We start from the raw sequence: 23,172 nt of genomic DNA, 5'->3' as shown, positions 1-23,172 counted from the left end.
TCCAAAATTTTAAAATTGAACAAAACCTTTTTGTAATAAGAGGTATTCTACCTAACTCTGCATACACAGCAGCATTAAATGAAGACCTTTTCACACCCAGGGTTTGCTTACAAAAATCAAGGTGCAGTTTTTCAACATTGTTACCTTTATGAGAGCCCCAAATTTCTGAAGCATAATTAATAATGCCACCAACATAACAATCAAAAAGCGATAATAATGTTTCATGATTTAGTGACATATATACCTCTAATATTTTTCCTAAGCGCAAACATTGCCTTTCTACCCTGGTCAGATAATTGCTTTTCAGCTTTTGTAAATTTAGAATTGTACTGGAATATTATTCCCAAATAAGTAAATTGTTCCACGATTTCTAATACGTCATTACCAATAAACCATTTTTCTTACATTTGATTTTGCGCTTATTTCTAAAAACTACAATTTTTGATTTTTCAACATACACAAGTTCCAAGTTTTGCAATAGTGTGACAGTTCATTTAAAAGTAGAAGTAGACCTTCAACAAATAATATCACTATTGCATGCACAAAAAGTACTGTAGCATAAATAAAATTTATCATTAAGCAAAGCAAAAATTTTTTAAAGTGTAAATTATACCATCATCGTCATTCTCGCAAGCTAATGGAGAAAATTCATCCCCCTTTTCTTTCAAGAGAAGAAACTTCTCCTCTCTTTGAAAAGAGAAGAGCAAATTTCACCCAAGGTTTGCAGAGATTCTTCACCATAAAAGAACTAAGAATGAAAAAAATTTCCACTGATGATAATGAAAAACCAACTATTGTGTGTTATAGACCTTACATGGTAGTATTCTTCACTTCATTTTAAAAAAAAGGAGGTCAATGACCTACTTTTTGAGTTAATGGCCATTGAATATTTTTTGAAAATTTAAGAAAAATCCATAAAAATTTTACCCTATGATTGAGATTTTCTTAATTGTGAAAATAATACAAATTGCTTAACTCTTTAACAAATGAAATACAGTTTATAAATGGTAGTGACATTAAATGGATACAAAGCATTAAGTTTTCATTCACAATTTTTATAGATATTCTAGTCCGAATTTCCACTATAAGTTTTCAAATTACTACCCATTTTTTATTCAATATAACAAAAAACTGAATGATGATAATGCTAAAACATTTAGAGTACTAAACTAAGTATATAGACCTTTCTCTGCTGGCATAAAATTTATATGAGGTCAATGATCAAAATTTTGAGATATGGTGTCTTTTATCATTTTTATATAAGCATTTTTCAATATTTTTGTAGTGTGTGCCATACGATTATCTAAACGAAAAAGCAAGATAAAACCAACAGAAAATATGCAAAATTATGTTGACTAACAAATAAAATTGAACTTTAAATATTAGAGTACTACCAAAAATATTTCAGTGGAAAACAAAATCTGAATTTAGTCCGAATTTCCTGTGTTTTGATAAAAGTCAAAATTTAGAGCCTAATTCCATAATTTAGTAAATATATCGATTGTTATGTCAATACTAATTCATTTCATAAATACTTTTTGGATTTAAAACAAATTTTACTCCTGAAATTGAACTTTTTAACAATCCGGATTTGAGAACTCAAACCTTGAGTAAACAACGTCCTTAATGTCATAGTTATCAATAAATCATTGTTTATAATTTTAATTTTATTCAGTCCAGGCATTTAAAAAAAACCAGAATTGACACATATACATGTATTTAACAAAAATTAATATATATGTATCACACATAATACCAGTACACTGTTGTACTGTCTTTTCAATTATTTTGAAGAAACTTATACATTACAAATGTACAAACAAAGAATTGGTCCATGGTAGCACATGTAAATGTATTTTGTCTTTATTACATGTACATAAGAACAGGTGGCAAGTTTTTCTCCTATGATTTCATTCAACATCATCTTCAGCTAAAGTGAGGGTTGGCCCTTTTGAGGCACCTGGTGCAGCCGATGCAGCTGATGGCATTGCCATTGAAGAGGCAAACATGGATGCATATCGCTGAAAGAAAAATAAAATTGGTGTCAGTTTTGCTTCTTTTTACGTTTCATTGCTAGAACATATTTGAATATTTCTGCTTATGTGAATTCTTTTTGAAACTGTACCAGCCATTTGAATTTTGTAATATGAAAGCTAAATCAAAAGTGGGGGATATATCCCATTTTATTATACGAGCAAAAGATGTATTTCATACCAGCATTTATACAATATCTCGGGGGAGGGGGATTGTGTGCCACAAAATTTGCCAAAATAGGGAAAATATGTAACTTGCGATTAAAAAAGTTTCTACTAGTAAACAATTACAAAAAAAAAAACCTAAATCACATTACCTTGTTAACTTCTGGGAGTTTCTGAACTAGAAGCTGGAAAACTTGAGGAGGTAATGTCTGTTCAAGCACCTGCAGGAGTTGCTGAGGTTGTCCACACAATGGCACAGCATTGCTCAGGTGTTCTACAGCATTCTCCACATCACCTGGAATATAATATGTACAGTGTTCAATTATTACATGTCTGTACAGTTTATTTCATCTACATTCCATCATTCGAGAGGCACTCCATTGGAAACCACAGGAAAAATGACCAAGGAAAGAGCCAAAGAATAGCCAGCAGAGAAGTGTTCTCCAAGCGGTGGAGAATAGAGGGTGCAATTGGTATCAACTGGAAAAGCTAGCTCAGGACAGAATGAGGTAGAGAGGTGTTGTCTATGAGTTGTCTAGGTGTTGCCTATGCTCCGCTCTGGAGTTCAATTTAAGCAAGCAAATTTGCAACACCAAATTGAAATAGATTAACCACTTTTCCTACATTTTTTGTAGTGTGAGAAAATGTCTGAATACCTCCACTCTCCCTCTAAAAAATTATAACTTTTTAATAGCCCTGTTGACTTGTGTTCAAAAGGTGTGAAAGAAATTCAGAGTTATTATAAGTGATTTAACCACATATTAGTCTTTTGATGCCACAGTGTTGCTGTTAATCTGTCACAGTTTTTAAATTCAAAATCAATCAACATTCTTACTGCAGAAGTTATCTTCTTTACTACATCCAAGCCCTTCCTATTGAAATTAACTACCATTCCGATAAAAAATAAAAAAATAAAATTGGTCAACTTTGCTAATACCCTTTGAGGAGGAGGGGGCTGTTTGAAGGTATGTATAGAAGATTCCTTACATGTATTTCAGGAGACAGCATACTTGATTTTGCGATTCTGCTGTTTAGTATCAAATTGTGAGAATATAGAATTGAAAACGTCTAACATATATTAAAATTTCAATTAGTTCACAACAGTCAGCAGAATAATTGCACAATTTAAAAATATGCAAGGGGAGCTTCTAACAATATTATGCTGATATATTAAATCCTCAGGGGCTGACAAATACATTTTTTAAGCACTTGTCCTCGGGCAAGTGGCAAGGCAAAATTTACTTGCCCTACCTTAATATCTACTAGCCCGACCAAATTCTTTATTGTGATTAAAAAAAAAATAATACACATTCCGTACGATGTTTTTACTTTAATTTTTTCCACTTTTAATACTCTTCATAATATATAGTTTTGATTCAACATCTCTTCCTATTGGTTTTCCCAAGAATGTGTTAAAAAATCAACACATTACGTATTGATATTTAGTTGGATTTGTTGTAAAGGTAAAAAAAAAATTATTAACAGTTTTGTGTGTCTTTATAATTTCTTTTACCTTAGGTGAATGTCCGAGATAATAGGTGAGAAGCGCGAACGCTTGTTCACAGCCGCAGAGGTGTTAAAAATAAAGATGAAATAAATCTTCAGTGAGTTGTTTAATTCAAATTAATTTAATAAAAAAATTTAGGTCTAATATTTTAATTTTAAAAAGTTCTAGGCTATGATTATGATTATTACGATTACGAAGGCACACATCTATTTTTAACATCAGTTATGGCTGCGTACACATCTATTTTTATCATCAGTTATGACGGCATACATGGAGGCAGTGAACACAGCTCAAAGAAGTTGGTCATAGTATAAACAGCTCAGATTGATATTAAATTGCCATTTTATAAGTATTTATTTATTAACAGATTATAACCAATAAAATTCTATTATAATGTTTAATTTAAAGCTGCTTGGTCCGATTTTATATCAAATTTTATGCATGCTTTTAAACGATGGCTATGATGCTTAGTATATGTATAATAATAGACATTGCAGTAGTTTTACCCGTCAATTATGCCAAATTTCAATGAAGAAAAATACGTACAAAATTTGCTAACAAAACAAACGACATTAAAAGGTACCGCGTTATTTCGCCTCATGTTAAATTTCACCCCTGACGACGAGACGGGTATGGTTGTATTACGATTTTGACATCGCTTTAAATAAAGGTCGAAATGATCAGACAAATTACAAATAAACATGTGTACATTTTGTTCGCTAATATTTCCAAAGTCTGCTTCCTTTACAATCGATGCATAGCATGCGGGTTGAATAACCCCAATCATTCGGGGGACAAAACCAAGCAGTTTCCTTTTCTAAACATTCTCGTTATGCATTTTGGTTTGTTTTTTCGTTTGCCCAAAGAGAAATTATTTTTATTTACTTTGAATATTTCTAACTTTGAAAGGAGACTGATTCTGCTGGTGTAAATAGAAGAAAGTCCATAACTTTCTAAGATAAATGATTTGTATGAAAAAAATGTTGATACTGTAATTATTAAAAAATCGGACCAAGCAGCTTTAAGCACCCTTAGATCGTAGAGTTTTCTAGGAAAAAAGTGTGTATTATATTCGGTGAAATACGGTATTTTTATTTCCAGTACATATGCGAAAGTTTAAAAAGTCACTTGCCCATGGGCAAGTCCCTACCGATTTTTTACTTGCCCGATCGGAAAAATCACTTGCCCCGGGCGTCGGGCAATCGGATTTGTCAGCCCCTGATCCTAACATTCAATTAGAAATTTACAATATTTTGTTAAGATTTGTTACCTGCTGCCAGCAACTCTTCTCCGAGTTGAACTTGTTCAAAGAAAAATTTCTGTACAGCTTCTTGATTCTGTAAATCTGGAAGCTGCAATTACAATGCAGAAGCGTTACGTATGAATCAATACATTAAGAATTCTGCAATAACCATATCTACACATCACACAATCATTCTTTACACAAATAATTTAAAGATTTTAAAGTTTATATAATGAAAACATCTTCTTAAAATTGTAAAATACATATAAAATCCAAAATTTGTAGGGTTTGTGCATATAACTAGAACTAAATACCTGAATACTACCAGTTTTTGAAGATTTTGTTGAATTCGATTTCTTTCGTCCTAAAACACAGAACAAGTAAATAAACAAAGTGCAAAAAGAAATGAAAATTAGTACCGTATTACAATATACTCCACAAAGTAATCTCAATGCAATCATTAATGATTCAAATCTAGTTTAAACACCATTCATTTTCAACACTTTTATCAGTCTATTTAACTGTTTAACATATGTACATGAGTTTATCTGTAATTAATGTTTAATACGATTGTATTTTACATTCAAAAAAGTTGTTGATGACAAACATAGTCATTAAATTAATTCTTCAACATCAAATGATTTGGTGAACGGAAAATTTTCATGACGAAAAGCGACACTAAATAATAGGTCATACGTTAGGTCAAGTTTTGTAAGCAAAGCATGTGACTTACGTTCTCTCAGTTTTTTCTTGAAATCTGGATGGTTTCTGCGTTTGCTATCAAAGTAAATGCAATACCCCAGGAAACACAGACCAGCCCCTGCAACCGCATATTTAACAATCGAGTTAGAATATAAATTTGACACAACAGAACTCATTTTCAAAGATTAAGTGTAGTGGGTAAAAAATAATCAATGTCATGGAAGTTCTTTTACATAAGGTTATATCTTCTTCAAACAAAACGCACTAAAGACTAAAGTAAATGTTAGAAACGAACTAACAGCCCAACTGTTTCCGGAGAGTATAGCTATCGAGAGAATTGAATTCTTCTCTTACCTTTTGAAAAGTTATCAATTAGTAAAATTTGGATGTATATCTGATAAAGGAATACAAGAACTATTAACTAGTATACCTATATTATCATACAATATAAAACGTAAAGATGAGATATCTATATATATATCTGAAAATGATGTTCGTTTTTTGTTTGCAATGAGGATTTTTTTCATTGCCAAGGTACTCTCCAAGTTACTATAGTATAATACTTTAAGTACCAATTGTGTATTTAATTTCTAATAAAAAGATATAAACGAAGCATGCAGAATTCACAAACATGAGATTATTTTTTGAAAATAGTTTTTCACTCGAAAAACAAAGTACACTAAATATTTTGACAATTTAACGTTAACACTAGTTCTGAATTTTTTGTTATAATACATGTATTATGCATATGTGTCGGTAAAACCTGCATCTACGACATTGAGTAACAGCTTTTGACTGTAAACTATGATTAAAAAAATTAATCATAGTGTAATGATATATGTCGTGAAACTATGTATATAGTTTACACTGATCATAGTATACGTCTTAGTATAATTTACAATCATAATATGTATGTCTTAACACTGATGGTTTTTCTATGGAAGTATACGGTGTTTAAAAACTTTAAGAAACTACTACATATCTTCTCGTATGTAACGACACGTGCATCCAATGTTGAATAATTTAATTGACTTTATTTACAAATGTGTAAGGCCCAATGCATATTTTGGAAGAAGATAAAAAAAAATAATAAACAAAATATACAAAGTTACGTATGCTTATTTTTCATTGTTCCTTTTCTGAATTGATGCCATCCTAGTAGAATATGTCACTTAAAAATTCAGTACCAGTTTTTAGTTTTAAAGATTTTCATTCTTTATGTGAGTTTTATTTTGTCAAAAACTATAATTACATGGGCTTTTGTTTTTACTTCATATAACTATATGTATGAATTTTATTTGTTTCATATTTAATTTGCATAGGAAAACGAAAGAAAATGCTATCATTTTAATAGACTTTCAAAATTAACACGATTGATTTAATATTGAGTTGAGTCTATCCAATATAATAAAAATCATAGTTATTTCTAATGTTTTGTATCAGCTAGCTACCGATACTGGCCCAAATATCGAATTTCAATTTGATTGAATATCTCAAATTTATGTAATATATAAATTTCGCGAATAAAAGTGGAACTTTCGCGTTATAACATAAAGCTATTGTGATTTTTATCTCCGAGTTATCATGAAATTATTATCCTGTGTAAACTATAAAACATAATTTAGCATTACGAAATTACGCCCAGAGCCCACTTGCACCATTTGAAATCAGTTGATTATTTAGAATTTTTTATGTTTCTTTTTTTAACTTCGCTAGCCAAGAGTTTACGATACACTCTGCTCCTCTATAACGAAGCAGAGTGGATCGTAAACCTTTGGCTTGCAAAGATCATTTAAATAGATGTTTTTTTTATATCCTCGGAGGTCCATGAGTCGTTACCCTAAGAATGTCTTCCACTTTAATCACTTAATGAAAATTTTGACACTAAATTATTAATAGCATATCTAAAGTACATCTATTTCTTCGTAAAACTTTACACTGTATTCATTATTTTTTATTTGATGAACAAATAAGTGAGCATTCTAAGCACCAATGAAGCGGAGACGGCCATTTTGAAAACTGGTCCTATTTTTTTGATATTTTTTTCTTTCCATAAAAAGCCCGCCACTGATTGTTTTGAAATCCAAATGGAAAAAACAACAACATATCAACAGCATCTATATTTCTAACTGACATTATCTACACGAATAATTGTTCTGTTGGATGAATAAGCATTAAGCTTATTATGCATATTTCAAAGGACAGGCACAGGCTGAACGCATTTTAAATTTCCCTCCAAAATTTGCTATTCAGAACCAAATCTCGCACTATCTCGTCCTCTTTACCACATGACGTGATAAAACTGAACAACTGAACTAGCAACCTATTTTCTGCTAAGAAAAATATTGTTTACCATTATATTATTGTTGTATGGATTATAGAAGTATATCATTCTAAAACTAAACGTGTTAACAGTGGATATGAGCACAATTTTGGTGGTGTATAATTGGTGATTTTACAGAACGAGACCGGTTTTGTGTTACCACGGATTTGACAAATATGCATATGTAGAAGCCATGATGTTCTCGTAAAAGGCAAAACATTCACTTTACCCGGGTTGTTTTCTTCAACGTAAGATAAACCATGTCGGCAAGGGTGGTAGATCGTATAGATCCTTTCACTAGCAAAGCTACAATTAAGTCGAAAAAACAAAAACGATCCCAAGGCTCATCGCATTATCGGACCAAAAATGCCCCCGAACTGCAGGCATTGCCGCAGTTGAAAGGTAAGGCGGTTAAGGCCACGAGCCCCAAACTGAGCAAAAGCTGTCGAGATAAAGCTTAGTTTCAATACATTACCGATTTTCAAGCAGATTAGGCAATATTAAACCGGAATGATATTTGAGATTATCATCAAGGCATTCCGTTGTGGGTTATATCATGTACACATGGAAACAGAGGGTTCACTGATTAAAATGTGATTTTGTATGCATATTGCAGTATTTGAGTTTATGAATTTGATATTGAAATTGTCACAGATAATTCACATGTATTTATGTAAATACATCTATAAAATAAATGCAATTATGATACCAGTTAAGTGTATATTCTATTTACATCAATGACAATAGGCACAATGATAGGTGGATAGCGATATCTGGATGGTACATCATCTGGAGTTGAATTTGGATAACTTGATGAGACTGATAAAATTGTTGTATTCGTTAATCTCGAACACCAAAAGTCTGGTGTTCATAATGCAACTTTGTTAATAAGGTTAATAGTTAGATAAAAAGGAATTACTATTTCACAAATGATAAAATTTATAGGTCATTATAGTAGATGATAGTAAGTAGTAGTAGTAGAAGTACATGGATTTTGAATTTGTATTTCAGACACTGTTCCTGCTGAACAACAAGAATTGTTCATAAAGAAATTGCAGCAGTGTTGTGTTGTGTTTGATTTTATGGACCCCGTATCAGATCTTAAAAGTAAAGAAGTGAAAAGAGCCTGTCTGAATGAACTTGTGGATTACATCACAGCCACTCGAGGTGTTTTGGCCGAACCTGTGTATCCAGAGGTTGTCCGTATGGTGTGTATACTCTGACAATATTACCTCTTCCACTATTGTACACTTGTGTACTTGTAGGATTTAAGAGACGAGTCAAACTTTTTTTTGCACTCTTCATTTAAGGGGGAATGAGTCAGTGCAGAAGTTTTTACACAGTTTTACTTTTCATGTTTAGTTTAAGTTTAAAGTTTGCAGAAGATTGTTTGAACCACCAGGGGAAATTCATTTAAACTATATCCTCAATTGCAAATCCAAGCTACTTTGGGTTTTTTTTTTTTCTATATTTCATGTATCGGAGTGTGGAATTTATAATGTGGAAGATCTGTCCACTTATTTGTCTTTGTAATGAAAAATCCAGTCATTATCTACTTTCCACTGACCTCCCAACAGCCACAGAAATGAAAAAATAAATATTGTTGAACATGTTTAAGACAATATTTCAAGTTATGAGAAAATGAAGTGTTGAACTTGCACCAGTGTAGAATATTTTATAGTTCTATTTGAAATATGTCAATGGGTTTTGAGAGATTTCAGTTTTGATTGAAACAGGAAGTGCTTATGAAAGTTCTATTTTATACGATGCATAATTTGTTGAATTATTATGATAATTTTCAGTAGATATACAAACTCAGAAGACTAAAGCTAAATTGCACACTTACTCATTTCTACATTCAAACCATTATGATTTAGCATTTCGCTGTGTGGACAATGAAATGCCTATGATTTGCTCATTGATCTTGGCACCCTATTTAAGTATTTTTGACATTAAAAAGAGAGAGAATGAAAAGTGCCGTAATTGTTTTCTGTCTTCCTTTTGTGATCAATAAGGCTTTTCATCAGGAGAGATTAGAACACTGTCAATATTAGTGAGCAAGATGATGAGTATATATGTAGATGTGTAGAGTGAGCGAGCCACTGAAGGGAAATAAATATAATCAATGGCTTACTAAGGGAGGTAATAGAATCAAATGGTGATAGAACAGTGTTCTTGTGGATTGACAGTAATAAATTGATTTGACGTCCAGCTCTAAGCAAGGATATTTTTTCATTATTTCAAAGGAAATGCTTTGAAGAATTAGACATGAGTTGGTTGTATGTGTATTTGATTTCATTGAATCATTATAAAAATCCTTTTAGGTAGGAAGATTTTATAAAAAAAATTCTGGAATTAAGTTTGGATTTGAATCAATACTGGGTATGTTCCACCATTTAAACAATTTGCTCGAACTCGTAGGTCATTTGGCTTTACCATGCACTTGAGTTTATAGTGAAGCTTTCTTCAGATCTTAATATCAAAGTAAGAAGTTTGTCCAGTGCATAAATCTTTCCTCAAGAAAAATGCTCTGTCTAGTTGGAGTAGTAGTAGTAGTGTCTAAGTTATTTTAACTGCTGAGAATTTTCCAACAGAGACAGATGTATTAATAAAGAGATATTTGGACTTCAACAAATAACATAAAAGTTTTCAGATTGTGTACTGTTACATCAAGTACTGCTAAGTTTTATGAGTGGTTATTGATGCAGAGTGTAGAGTTGTACATGTAAGCCTATTTCATTTTCACACATTGCTGTTGGCTGTGTATCTAAGGAATGTGAATGGATTGAAGGAGTGATCAGACTCTTTCGTCACTGAAGGATATTTATAGCTTGGGCGAGCTCTGTGATGAGGCAAGCTATTTTTATCCCCTTTTCTTTTTTTTCTCCCTATCTCTAACCAGCCTTTACAGGTGAATCAATGTTAATTTCAAGCAAATTGTGTGCTTGGGGAAGAGCCATGAAAGTATTTCAGAGATTTTAACTTTGGTTACTAGCCCATTTTGATGAAATTTTCCAGAGTAAATTAGTTTTGCCCTCCTAATCAATCATAGTGTCTTCATCAGTTTTGCTTTCTTTAGGACAAAAGTTATAAACATGTGAAGGCATTAGAAACAATATTAATTGAAATGCAGTATCTTTTTATCTCTTTATACGTCACTATGAAATTTTCCTTACTAGTTATTGACAGTTTCATCCACCACAGAGGTTTTTGTTTACCTAATGAGGAAAAATGAAACTCCTTTAGGTTGAGCAGAATTGATTTCCTTCTTGTGTACTTTGTTAGTTTCATTGCAATATCTTGAATGCTTCCAGACACTTTTGCCGGGATTTGTTTTCTATTTGTTTGTATTCTCAATATTAGCTACCGCATTGCAGCAAGTCCCCAAATTTCCATTTCCTTGGTGGATATATCAATGGCTGGTTTGTCACAGACATTGTTACCTGCTGACAATATAATTAGCACATTCTTATAAACACCGAAGTTTTGCTGTAAATGGCAGCTGTACGGAGCAGCTGATGGCTGCTTCAACCACGAGAGTGTCTTCAGTAGCGATTAGTTGCCTCTAAATAGTTCGTGTCAGCAGCATTTCTGTCAAGTCTGCCTCCTACATGTTCCTTCAGTTGATCTCTGTTTACATCCTATAAATCATTGGAAAGTGTCCTTGATTTTTATTGAGTATTTTTATTTTATGCAAACATGACAAATTTAGTTTTGTCTTTGATGATAGTTGATTGTTCATATATTGGTTCATAAACCAATGCCATGATTTTTAGTACAAATGTACAATATATTTGGTATTCAATCATTTTTTTTCTCAGAAAATTCACAAACATTGCCAAATATTAAAAATGAAATCAGTACATATTTTGAATGGCAAGAAATTAAAATAAAAATATTAAAGTTTGATGTGTACTAAGGGGTTTGCTTGAAAATTCCACAGTAATACATACATATAAAAAACCAACTGTTTATAAAACTTTAGCTTAATGTAAGTTATTGCACAATCTTAAGGGAAGGGGGAAAATTTGAAACCAAGTCATTTGAATGCCATGGTAACAAGATTAAAATGTTTTCTGAACAAATGTAGATTTATCTCCAGAGGAGTTTTATCTAGCACAATGGTTGCTTAACTATTGGAAAACAGTTTTGATTTTGGGAATCATGAACACAGAAAGGTAGAAAAAATATTAATCAGTCTTTAACATGTTCAAGTATATTGTATTTACTGCTGCAGAAGGCCAGTGCAGTTGTGCTTACAATAATAGTTAAAAATGGATTAGAAGAAAATATTTTAAAAGGGATTAAACAAAATTTGCCACTCTTCATAAAAACATTTGATGTGCCAGTTGCAGCCATGTGTATGGTTAGATGAGTTTGATTCTATCTTCTGATTGATATGTTTGATGGTTGATATGAAATATGATGAGGTAAATAGTCATGAGCATGATGTTAAACAACACAGTATAGTTGGTGGCAGTATACCAGGTACATTATATACTGTATATATAGAAGTTGTGGTCAAATGAAAAGGATATTCATCAAGTTTAATTACCATATGCTGCATAATTTTAGCTTCGGGCTTATGGTGAACTGTTATTGAAGGTAGTTTTGTTTTCCCTTAAATATGACCCTAGATTTTGAAAGTTGGATTGGTAGGTAGGTAAAGAATTTATTTTCTGTCAGTGATGTTAAGGGAAACAAATTTATCTTTTCCTCTGGCCCAATCAAGTTGCTGCATGAAGTAATTGGATGCTTACATTTATATGTAGATTAAAGGTAAAGCATTGAATTCTACAAAATTTCATATACTGGTAGTTCTGACTCATTTAGAATGAATGATCTGACCCTTTGTATATGCCTCAAAGGTTTCATCATAATGATGAATTATTTAAGTCCATCAATACATATAAACTTGTGACAGTTAATATGCCTTTAGATATTTAGCATTCAATTTTTTTTTCTCTGTAGCAAACATAAATAATACCATGCAGAACCCTTCGTTTTTACAATACATGTATTTGATATTGAAAAAGATATGAATTCAGCCAGTTTTGCTTGAATGGAAGAAACTGTACATTGATTGATAGTATTGTTAGTCTTTTCACTGTAAATACTTAATTATAATCACCTTAAAAGGTGAAAAAAAACTACTTCTATAATTAACTAAAAACCCTGACCACTTGACACACAAACTACTGTTGATGTCCTTGTGACGCTGTACAAGACAATGTTAGAAAGTGCCATTCTGCACATGGATACATGTAGTGGAATGTAGTTTTCAATGGTCTTGATCTGAATTGTACTCTCTTTGTCTGTATAGTTAGCTATATTGCTTGGCAATTCCGTCTTGTTTAAATGTTTGATTTAATGAATGATCCTGGGATCCAATAACAGACAGGGTCTCATACAACTGATACAAGAGGTTGTGTTCCCTCCTCTGTGTCTCATACAACTGATACAAGAGGTTGTGCTTCTTCCCTCCTCTGTGAACAGCTATCCTGAATGGAATTTCTGTGTGTTATAAACAGTCTTAACTTTGAAGGGTCAAATACCTGCAAACTATAATCCTTAGTGCAGTAATCCTAGCCAATTCTACAGTCTGTGTTTGGGGTCTAATGCTTTCAGTGTTGCTCTCTCTACCATCATGTGGTGTAAGGAGATGACTTGTTAGGAACAACATACATGTTGAATACAAAACTAGGCAAATGAATTTGGAGTCTTATTGTATACATGGAATTTTGTCAAAAAAATTGCATACTGTACTCCAGAATGTTTTTAATTTGGCATCAACAGTTGTATAAATCCTGTCATTGTATTTGAAGCTTAGCATTTGTTTTGAATATGTACTGATACATGTTTTGGCAAACCAAGGACAGCTTAGGTCATTTAAAAATACATGAAAAAAAATTAGCATACAAACTTTTTTGTTAGTAATATAATAAAACATCCATTATATAAACACTTTTTATTAATGTAAAAAATAATTTTTTTAAACTTCATGATAAGAAATCAGTCCAATTGTTTTATGCAATTTCCTGTATTTTCAGATTGCGTGTAATATATTCCGTACTTTACCACCTAATGACAACCCTGACTTTGACCCAGAGGAAGATGACCCCACCCTAGAGGCTTCCTGGCCACATCTACAGGTAAATGTAATACATCATGATTCATACTGGCCGACAAATGTAATAATTGATGCATGAATTTTGATTTTATAATGTGATAAAAACACGTTATAAATCAGTGATAGGGTATCTGAATTGATCATAGTCTGGTTGCTTTTCTGTTGTTGCAAATTTAGAGAACAGAGAATTATTTTTTCATTTCAGATCGTCTATGAATTCTTTCTAAGGTTTTTAGAATCTCCGGATTTTCAACCAAGCCTTGCAAAAAAGTATATAGACCAAAAGTTTGTTCTGCAGGTGAGAATTTAATTCTGATCCTTTGTATTTTTGATAATACATGTTATACGATTCTGTTCATACCTTGGGCTTTGCATGTTTTGTAGTTACTGGAGTTGTTTGATAGTGAAGACCCTAGGGAGAGAGACTTCCTGAAGACTGTGTTACATAGGATATATGGGAAATTTTTAGGCCTTAGAGCTTTCATTAGGAAACAGATAAATAATATCTTCCTCAGGTAAATGAGTTTGTCAGATTTTATTTTAAAACAAATTCAACATATATAAACAGAATGTTGTTTGGCCAAAGAAAGCGCCTTGTCAATTGTTACATTGTGCAGTCACATTTTTCAAAATCAAGAAAATTTATTGAAGGAGTTAACTGATGAAATTCTTGCCTTTAGTGAGTGTTTTGCTGACAATGATATGATGTAATTTTTCAGGTTTATATATGAAACAGAATCTTTTAATGGGGTTGGAGAATTGTTAGAGATTTTAGGCAGGTATGTTCCATTTTCAGAATTATATATGAATATGCATTTACTACATTGATTTAATGTGTGAGATGAACTTTTAAGATAAGACTATAATGTTTGATGCAAGTTAGAGAGAATCCTGATATTCATGAAATTGTGATAATACATGTAATATCAACTTCTATTGAATAGTTGAACTTATATACTGGTATGTCTTTATTGGAAAGAGAAAAGAATATTGATTATGTTTTCAGGATAAAAACCCATAAGTGAATAGTAGTTATTAGACCCTGATTATCAATTTTGGGTAGTAATAACAGTGTTTGTAATTTCTTTCAGCATTATTAATGGATTTGCGTTACCTCTGAAAGCAGAACACAAGCAGTTTTTAATTAAAGTCCTGATACCTCTGCACAAGGCCAAGACCCTAAATCTGTACCATGCCCAGGTATAACACTTGATTTGAGTTGTATATATATAGAGGACTTGCCCTAATGAAATACATTTTTGATTTCCCTGTTAATGAATAACAATGTCCCTAATGGTCGTAATGGAATGTATAAATTGTACAGGAAGGCAGGTAGATTGACAGATAAAACCATTTTGATGTGTACTTGCTAGTGGTTGATAGGATAATTTGGATAAAAAAGTGTTTGTATGTGTAAAAGGACTTAACTTCAATGCATTACTATTTCATACAACCAGATCACCTTAATTTCGAGGGAATTACTGGTTTACGTGTGAACGCGTTTGAAAATCTGTGTATTCTCCCAGTCAGACTTGATTACTGATAAGGAGGCAGATAACTATATTGTTACAAGATAGACAAGCATTAATATCAATTGTTGTTATATAATCTCATTTCTAAACCGAAAATCTTCTTGTTTTTCTTGTTTGCAGTTGGCTTATTGTGTCGTGCAGTTTTTAGAAAAAGATGCCCCCTTGACAGAAGAGGTAAAACATGTCTTTTCAAACATTTAATTGATCAAGCTGTTTCTCTCTCTTTTTGCAGCTAGCATATTGCTCAGTGCAGTTTCTCGAGAAAGATTCATGTTTAACTGAGGAGGTAAAATGATAACCTTGGAGAGTTCCTCTCCAAGGGGAGATAAGTGGACCTGGTGTGGGTGCTTGATTTGTATGCCCAATATTATTTGGTTATACTGTCGATTGATGCATGGTTAATTTGTTTCACTCCAAGTCATTTATTCTACTGAATATATATATACATGTATTGAGTACATTTTTGTTTTATTAACCAGGAAATTTATAATCATGTGTCTTTTGAGACTTTAAATGATCTACTACAGTGTAGGATGTATTTTCAGGCACAGTTTGTGTTAAGTTGTCAAAAGGAGATTTATTTGAAATATGGTTTCTTTTTTTTTTCTTTTTTTTTACTTGATTTATTTGCATTATTATCAGTTTATCATAAATCTTTCATTTTTTTAAAGAAGCATAATGCAGTTTATTTTATTAGCGTTTCTTCTGTTTGCAGTTTGAACTTAAACCTAGAAAAGATTATTTATTTTTTTTATCAATTTAAATATAATTATCCACTTGATTAAGATTTAACAAGTTGAGGGGTATATCATCCTCTGATGAATTTGCATTGCATATATTTATGCACTGTGTAATGTCACAATGTTTGAATTTTGATAAGTTAATAAGACCTTTCCCACCATACACACATATATATATTTACATGTATGTGATCCATTCCAGCCTTACCAAACAGAATGCAGAATGATCAGTTGTATATCATTTGAGCACTTTTAGGTTATGACCTATTGCTGTTTGTCTTCATTCATCTTCATTCATTCTATGTCAACTATTTTTCATTTTCATATTTGTCTTCAAAACTACATGGCCATTTGTTATTTTTATTTTTTTTAAAAGAAGTTTTATGTAAATTGTGAATGGGGAGGGTGGGGGGAATAAATAAGGGGTTATTTGACTGTAAATTCAGTTTTAAACTTCATGTTTCCTTCTGTTGTGATTGAATGGGAATTGTATGTATATTTGAAAAGATCATACAGGCTAAGCTATAGATAAAAGATTCTAGAGTGCAGCTTAAATTCAAATACATGCCAGACGATCATTTTATGGTAGGCCTGTGGATCTCTTGTTTAGAAATAACTTCAGTTAACCAAATTCTTGATTGTCTTACTTTGAGACTAAAGAGTATTATAAATGAACAGGACACCTCATGATTGCAGAGTATTAGTGGCAACTTCAGACAAATTATTCACATCCATCTATTGATATGTATTTAGAATGTATCATAGTAATGAACACACAAGTGTATTCTTCACTTGTTGTCATCACGTAGCTTTATTTTGATGGAAACCTTATGTGTAGTTCCTGTTTGTGTATAAGGTTAAAAAAAACCCAAAACATTCTCTATTTGATACTTCTGGTGCTAAGATAAGCCCCAGTGGCCTCATCCTGTTCCTTTCCCAAGCAAAAGTTTGCTTTTCATGTAGTACACTGTGTTCTGTCTTTTGGAAAACCCCTTTTTGGGAGTTATATAAAGAAAAATAACAACCTGTAATGGTAATAATTTGTCAAAATCATTAATTTCCTCAATTTAAGAAAAGAGTTTTAATTTATTCAACTGCTTTTTGTATGAAGAATAGAATTTATTTTAATTGACATAATGAGTTAAGGAGTTTTCTTGGATACCCAGTTTAACTGCATTTTACTGTAGTAGAACTATACTGGTTAATGGGATACACATAAATATAGCCTACATGTACGTTGACATTGATATGTTATTCGATATTAACAACAATTATGTGTTCCCTAGGACTGTTTTGTTCATTGCTCATACTCGATAGTTTTAGTGTAGAGAACTTGGTCATTTTGAAAAGTGAACAATACAATTTAAATTAAACTATAACAGCAGTCCATTTTCCTTCAAAGTAACAAATATTGATTATGATTTTGTGCAAGAAGTCATCAAGTTCTGTATTACATTGATGTCTTTCAGGTTATCAAAGGACTTCTGAAACTTTGGCCTAAAACCTGCAGTCAAAAAGAGGTATGGTATATGTATGCTAAAGTCAGTTTAATTTGACGATGTGAAGCTTTTTGAGAACTATGAAATGAAATAGTTACTGGACATTGACTTTAACAAAAGCAGATTTTATTTTCTTCTATACAAAATGGAGAAGAACAGTTACACATTTGAAATCGTTAAATTCTTTATTGCGGACTTGCTGTAGTGACATGCAGTGCAGATTTTCAGTTAATGTAATTGTACACACATTTCTCATTAGGTGATGTTCTTGGGAGAAATAGAAGAGATACTGGATGTTATTGAACCAACCCAGTTCCAGAAAGTGATGGAGCCTTTGTTCCGACAGATATCTAGATGTGTGTCTAGTCCACATTTTCAGGTAATTAATCTTCAAAGCTGTGATGATATAATATTAAGATAAAGATATGTTGTAAACCAATATTTATTTGCTCACAATAAAATTATGGAAGATTTGCAAGAATGTGGTTTTTGCAAATAATTTTTGCTGGAACCACTTTGAACATACATGTCTCTGAATATATAAGAATTTTAAAAACGTAGACTTGATTTGGTACAAATTTTTCACCTAATCATTTAACTGTAGTAATTTCAACATGAAAGATGTTATGGATGAAAGTTGGTTAACTCTGGAGTATTCAAAATATAATCCCCCCCCCCCCCCCCCCAAAAAAAGACAATGTTTCAAATTTTGTTACTGTGCCTATACTTTGAGAGAAAAGTCATGGAAGCATTGAGTAAGAAGTAATGTAGACTAAGATATTTTTAAATTGCGTACTTAAGGTGGCAGAGAGGGCCCTGTACTATTGGAACAACGATTACATAATGAGCCTGATCGAGGAGAACTCCAATGTAGTCCTCCCCATCATGTTCCCAGCCCTGTACAAAATCTCCAAGGAGCACTGGAATCAAACCATTGTAGCTCTCGTCTATAATGTCCTCAAAACCTTCATGGAAATGAATGGGAAACTGTTTGACGAACTTACTGCCAACTACAAAGCTGAAAGACAAAAGTAAGTCAGAATACATGTACTAGTATTGATCAGATTTTTTGTTTGTAGAAATCTACCCAGATATATATTTTATGGCTTGTAAATATTCATTGTTAATGTTTGTCATTATAATGATTTTTGATATAAACAGGGAAAAGAAGAAGGAAAAGGACAGAGAGGAGCTGTGGAAAAAGCTGGAGAAGATAGAATTCAATAGTAAAAATAAGATGAACAACAAGACTTAGTCGCAAGTCAATAGGAACTGTTAACTTTGTGTGCATGTGTGTGTGAATAGCTCCGCCCACGACAACAGGTCGTGACCTCACTGTGGCTCATGAGAAATATATATGCGCATGCTAAATGTGTCGGATGACAAGGAAGATAGGTGCAAAGTCGTGGACTCTTATATTTCATGATTGTAAAAGATAAAAGTGAGTTAATCCGTGTTACACTTCAAGCATCTTGGTAGAGTCATAATATTGTCAACCCTATCTGGTACACAAGTTGAATTTGGAGACATAACTGTGACCATGTGTAATATAGTTTTCATATTACCCTGCCTTATGCTAAATGTTTAAAATAGTGCCAAGTGTGTACCGGTAGTAAAATCGTTTCTTGTACACCCTTATATATACCTTTTGTATTGTTAAATTTAATATGTAACACGCTTGGGTACAAAGAGAAGCTCCTTGTATTAGATATCACTCAACAGAGTAAGTGCTACCACAAGAGTAGTATATATACATGTATATATTTGTGAACTAGAATAGGTCTCTAAGGAGGCCCTTATATGTAATGGAACTCTTCTTGTGAGTACCAGATGCTAGGAAAGCTTCTGTAGTATATAAACTGGATGAATATTGCCATGTCTGATCTCCCCTTGTGTTCTTATCTGACCAGGTCCCTAGATATTCTCTCTCCTTCCCTGCAACATTGTAATGTTACCATCATTATTTATTGCATTTCATCAGTTTGAGAAGCAGCACAACTACATTTCTTGAACATCACTGAGAATGTTTATTTGTGAAGTGAAACATCATGTTAGCAATGCATTTAACCTATGTCCTTGCACCCCGTCTTTGTTTACTTTTATATTGAAGTAGGTGTATAGCACCTCTTTTATATCAGAGTGTTCAGGCCACAGTATGAGAGAATTTGAAATCAAAAAAATTGTCTTGTCATCTCGCTTATGTAGATATATACGTAGATGAGTCAAGTCGGTGAAAGTCCATCACGAGCACATCCAATTTCAGTCTGTCGCCATTTAATTTGTGGCTTCATTTATAGAAGTGGGTGCAAAAGATAGATGTGTTCACTACACTTGTTGTTTGTCCTGTGAAAGTATTGTTTTTTTTAAATTGTCTTTTTCTTCTTCTTTTTTTTATTGTGAAGTGTATGAATATTGTTTCTGAAGTGATTTAGGAAATCTGTGGAATTTTCTGGAATAATTTGGGGACAGCTATACCTACTTAAACTGTTGTGTTGTATTGGGCACCTAGATGATGAACGCTTACATATATATTTTTAAAATAGTGGTACATTGTACGTGAATTACAGTTTGGTGGGGAATATTGAGTGCATAGACTTGTCGAGACATCACTATGGGCTCTGCTGGTCAGAGTGGTAAAAAACAGAAAACACAATACTACAGAGGCCAACTAGCACCGCGTACCTTCTGTCCCGACTATTTTCAGTTTTAATCATACTGTGTGTACATTGTTGAACTACCTATGTTTAATGATAACAAGTATTTATTATTCTATGGCCCGTTTTATTTTTTATTATGCAATAAATTGTTGATGTACAGAGTAACAATTTTTTTTTTGACAAGTGAATGTGAGGAAAAAAAACAATGTATAGTCACCAAAGTAAATGTACATAGTTTTGTATTGTATAATTTGCAGTCAAAAGCACACCTGTTTTGTCCCTCTTGTGTTTTTTTTTTATCAATAAATCCCTAGATCAACAATTATTTTGTCCCAATCTTGATGGATTTGACATTTAAATGACTTTTTTCAAACTCATTTTTTCTAACTCACTTTAATTATTGAAATTATTTGATATCAAATCAAGTTATTAAAGGGGCATGGTCACAATTTTGCTCAAAAATGATTTTTTACTGATAAATTGAACATATGTAAACAAAAACAGCACAAGCCTTGTTTACATGACAAATATTGTGAGTCCTGTCTCTGGCTTATAACTCTATCACTGACTCTCAAATTTCATTTGATCATTAGAAATGCATTCCCAAAGCATTGTAAATAATAAAAACAGAAAAATAAGATTTGACAAAATTCGTGACCATACCCTTTAAAGATCTTTTAATTGTTTTTCGAAGAATCTTCTCCACATATGAAATTCTCTTTATTACTCATTTTTTGATGGGTTATCATTAAACAGCTGGTGTCTTGTCAGAACAAGGAATCAGTATGGTGCTTTGGGCCCAAATATTCTAATACATGTGCAAATTAACCATGTGTATGCATTCACTGCATATGCATACAACTTTAAATTGACCCTTTTCTGCTTTTGGGTTTTGTTGATTTTTTAAAAGAAAATTTTCCATTTTTTGGCTTCAGATTATTTTTAATGTTAGAGAAAGCAGCTTATTTGGAATGTTTGAGTTTTTTTCATGCCAAAAATAAAATGTTAACACATTGAAAAGGTTATTTTTAGTTCAGCATGAGAACTTGTTTGCTTCCTTAATTATTTCCCTTATTGTACCCCTCAGCATGACTTGTTTTAACACACAGTGTTACACATTTCGGCTATAATTAGGTATTAATACAAGTTAATGTATGAGAGATATATGTATCAATTAAATGGGCTCAATTCAGAGGAAGTGTGATTTTTTTTCTTTATTTCAATGTTACTGATTTTCAGTACATGTACATTGCATGTAACGGTATATGTACAGTATTGGTAAATAATCAATTTGATGAATTTGCTGGTGTTCACTGCTACTGAATTTGAATTATTTTTTCAATATCTTAGTTGACAAGTAGGATGCAGTTCAAATATCATCATGACCTTGATGAAAAAATTATTTTATTAAGGCCCCACTCTACGAGCGACATATAGTAATGTGTACGTCCTTCCATCTAAAATCAATTGTCTGGAGTATATCTTCTCTCCCTTTGGCCCAATTTGGCTCAAACTTCATCCACAGAATGCTTTTGGGTTAATGATGTGAGGTGATCTTGAACCAAAATTCTAGGTCATAGGTTTAGTTCATAGCAGAATTATGCAACTAATCCTTGTCTTGATCATACATGTATTTTCTCCCCTTGGTCCAACCTGGCTCATACTTCACCCTCAGAGTGCCTTAAGTCAAAGGGTTTGCAGTGACCTATGAATGAAGTTTCTAGGTCAAGGTCGTATCAGACCACACAAAAAACTTTTAAATCCTTATTAGAGCTTGTATACTCTTTCGTTAGCCCTGTATGGCTCATACTATAAACAGCTTTTGGATAAAAGGCTTGCAGTGACTTAAAACCAAGTTTCAAGGTTAAATGTGAAGGTCATAGAAGACCTATTTAAAATCTCTGTTTGAAATCCATTGTAGACCATTTTTGCCCAGATTAAACCAAAAGAATGCCTAAAGGTAAGAGGTTATGAGCTTGAATTAAAAGTTTAAAAGATTTAAAGTTCTATGCCAACCGGAAAATTTCTAAGTCATAGGTTAAGGTCAGAGCAAGTCCTTTGAAATGCTTTTCATCCTATTGTCCATTATTTAAGAGGGGCCTTATGAGATTGTCACCATCTTAACAGTGTCTAGTTCAACCACTAGTGTTTCCAACAAAATCTTACAAGCACTACTCTGTATAAGGGGGCATAGCTGCTTGAAATAGTCCATTGGTACACCAGTTGTCCTCAAGGTGAAATGTTTAGGATCAAACAAAAACGTCTGCTCGATATTTTGGTACACCTATATTAATACTAGTAGCTTGACATAGAAATGCTCAAAGGAAAATATATATACAGCTACTGACATTTCCAATTGTCATTATTTTAAACATAACATGGGCTTAAAGTCATATTTGTTGGATATTAAGACACAACATGGGATTTAGTGTGATAGCTAGTTAATTGGAAAAACTCTTCATTAGGCCATTCCAAGTTTTTTCTATGTTTAGCAACCGTGGACGGATTGGTTTTGAGATGTGAAAATAAAAAAAAAACAACACAATTTTTGTTCATAAAATTAGACAGCTTTTTCATATGTTGGGCTCAGGATCGCATTTTTAAATCAAGATCAGAAATAAAATATAACAACATTCAAAAT

The 23,172-nt window shown here is 32.3% G+C and overlaps 2 protein-coding genes across 3 annotated transcripts; one reads left to right on the top strand and one right to left on the bottom strand.

The window, feature by feature from the left end:
* Nucleotides 1–1,700: 1,700 nt before the first annotated feature.
* Nucleotides 1,701–5,865, bottom strand: LOC128175036 (mitochondrial import receptor subunit TOM20 homolog). Its single transcript, XM_052840414.1, has 5 exons — nt 5,682–5,865; nt 5,263–5,312; nt 4,976–5,057; nt 2,351–2,493; nt 1,701–2,021 (listed from the first exon to the last, which is right to left on the bottom strand). Exons 1-5 carry the CDS (start codon nt 5,824–5,826, stop codon nt 1,911–1,913), a joined length of 531 nt encoding a protein of 176 aa, XP_052696374.1. The 5' UTR covers nt 5,827–5,865; the 3' UTR covers nt 1,701–1,910.
* Nucleotides 5,866–7,923: 2,058 nt separating this feature from the next.
* On the top strand, nt 7,924–21,725 carry LOC128176143 (serine/threonine-protein phosphatase 2A 56 kDa regulatory subunit alpha isoform-like). 2 transcript variants are annotated; one of them, XM_052842238.1, is made up of 12 exons: nt 7,924–8,375; nt 8,985–9,181; nt 14,024–14,125; nt 14,309–14,401; nt 14,488–14,618; nt 14,823–14,882; nt 15,195–15,303; nt 15,868–15,921; nt 17,845–17,895; nt 18,134–18,253; nt 18,676–18,905; nt 19,036–21,725. In XM_052842238.1, the coding sequence occupies exons 1-12, from the start codon at nt 8,234–8,236 to the stop codon at nt 19,127–19,129; spliced, it is 1,383 nt and encodes a 460-aa protein (XP_052698198.1). In that variant the 5' UTR covers nt 7,924–8,233; the 3' UTR covers nt 19,130–21,725. The 2 variants fall into 2 exon arrangements, with proteins under 2 accessions (XP_052698198.1, XP_052698197.1); XM_052842237.1 differs by lacking the exon at nt 15,868–15,921 and adding an exon at nt 15,756–15,809 and having other exon boundaries at nt 7,925–8,375.
* Nucleotides 21,726–23,172: the final 1,447 nt, after the last annotated feature.

This window comes from Crassostrea angulata, chromosome 3, assembly GCF_025612915.1.
Source record: "Crassostrea angulata isolate pt1a10 chromosome 3, ASM2561291v2, whole genome shotgun sequence".
Lineage (NCBI taxonomy): Eukaryota > Metazoa > Mollusca > Bivalvia > Ostreida > Ostreidae > Magallana > Magallana angulata.
The sequence above is the reverse complement of the archived record's forward strand: the minus strand, read 5'-3'. Positions and strand labels throughout refer to the sequence as shown.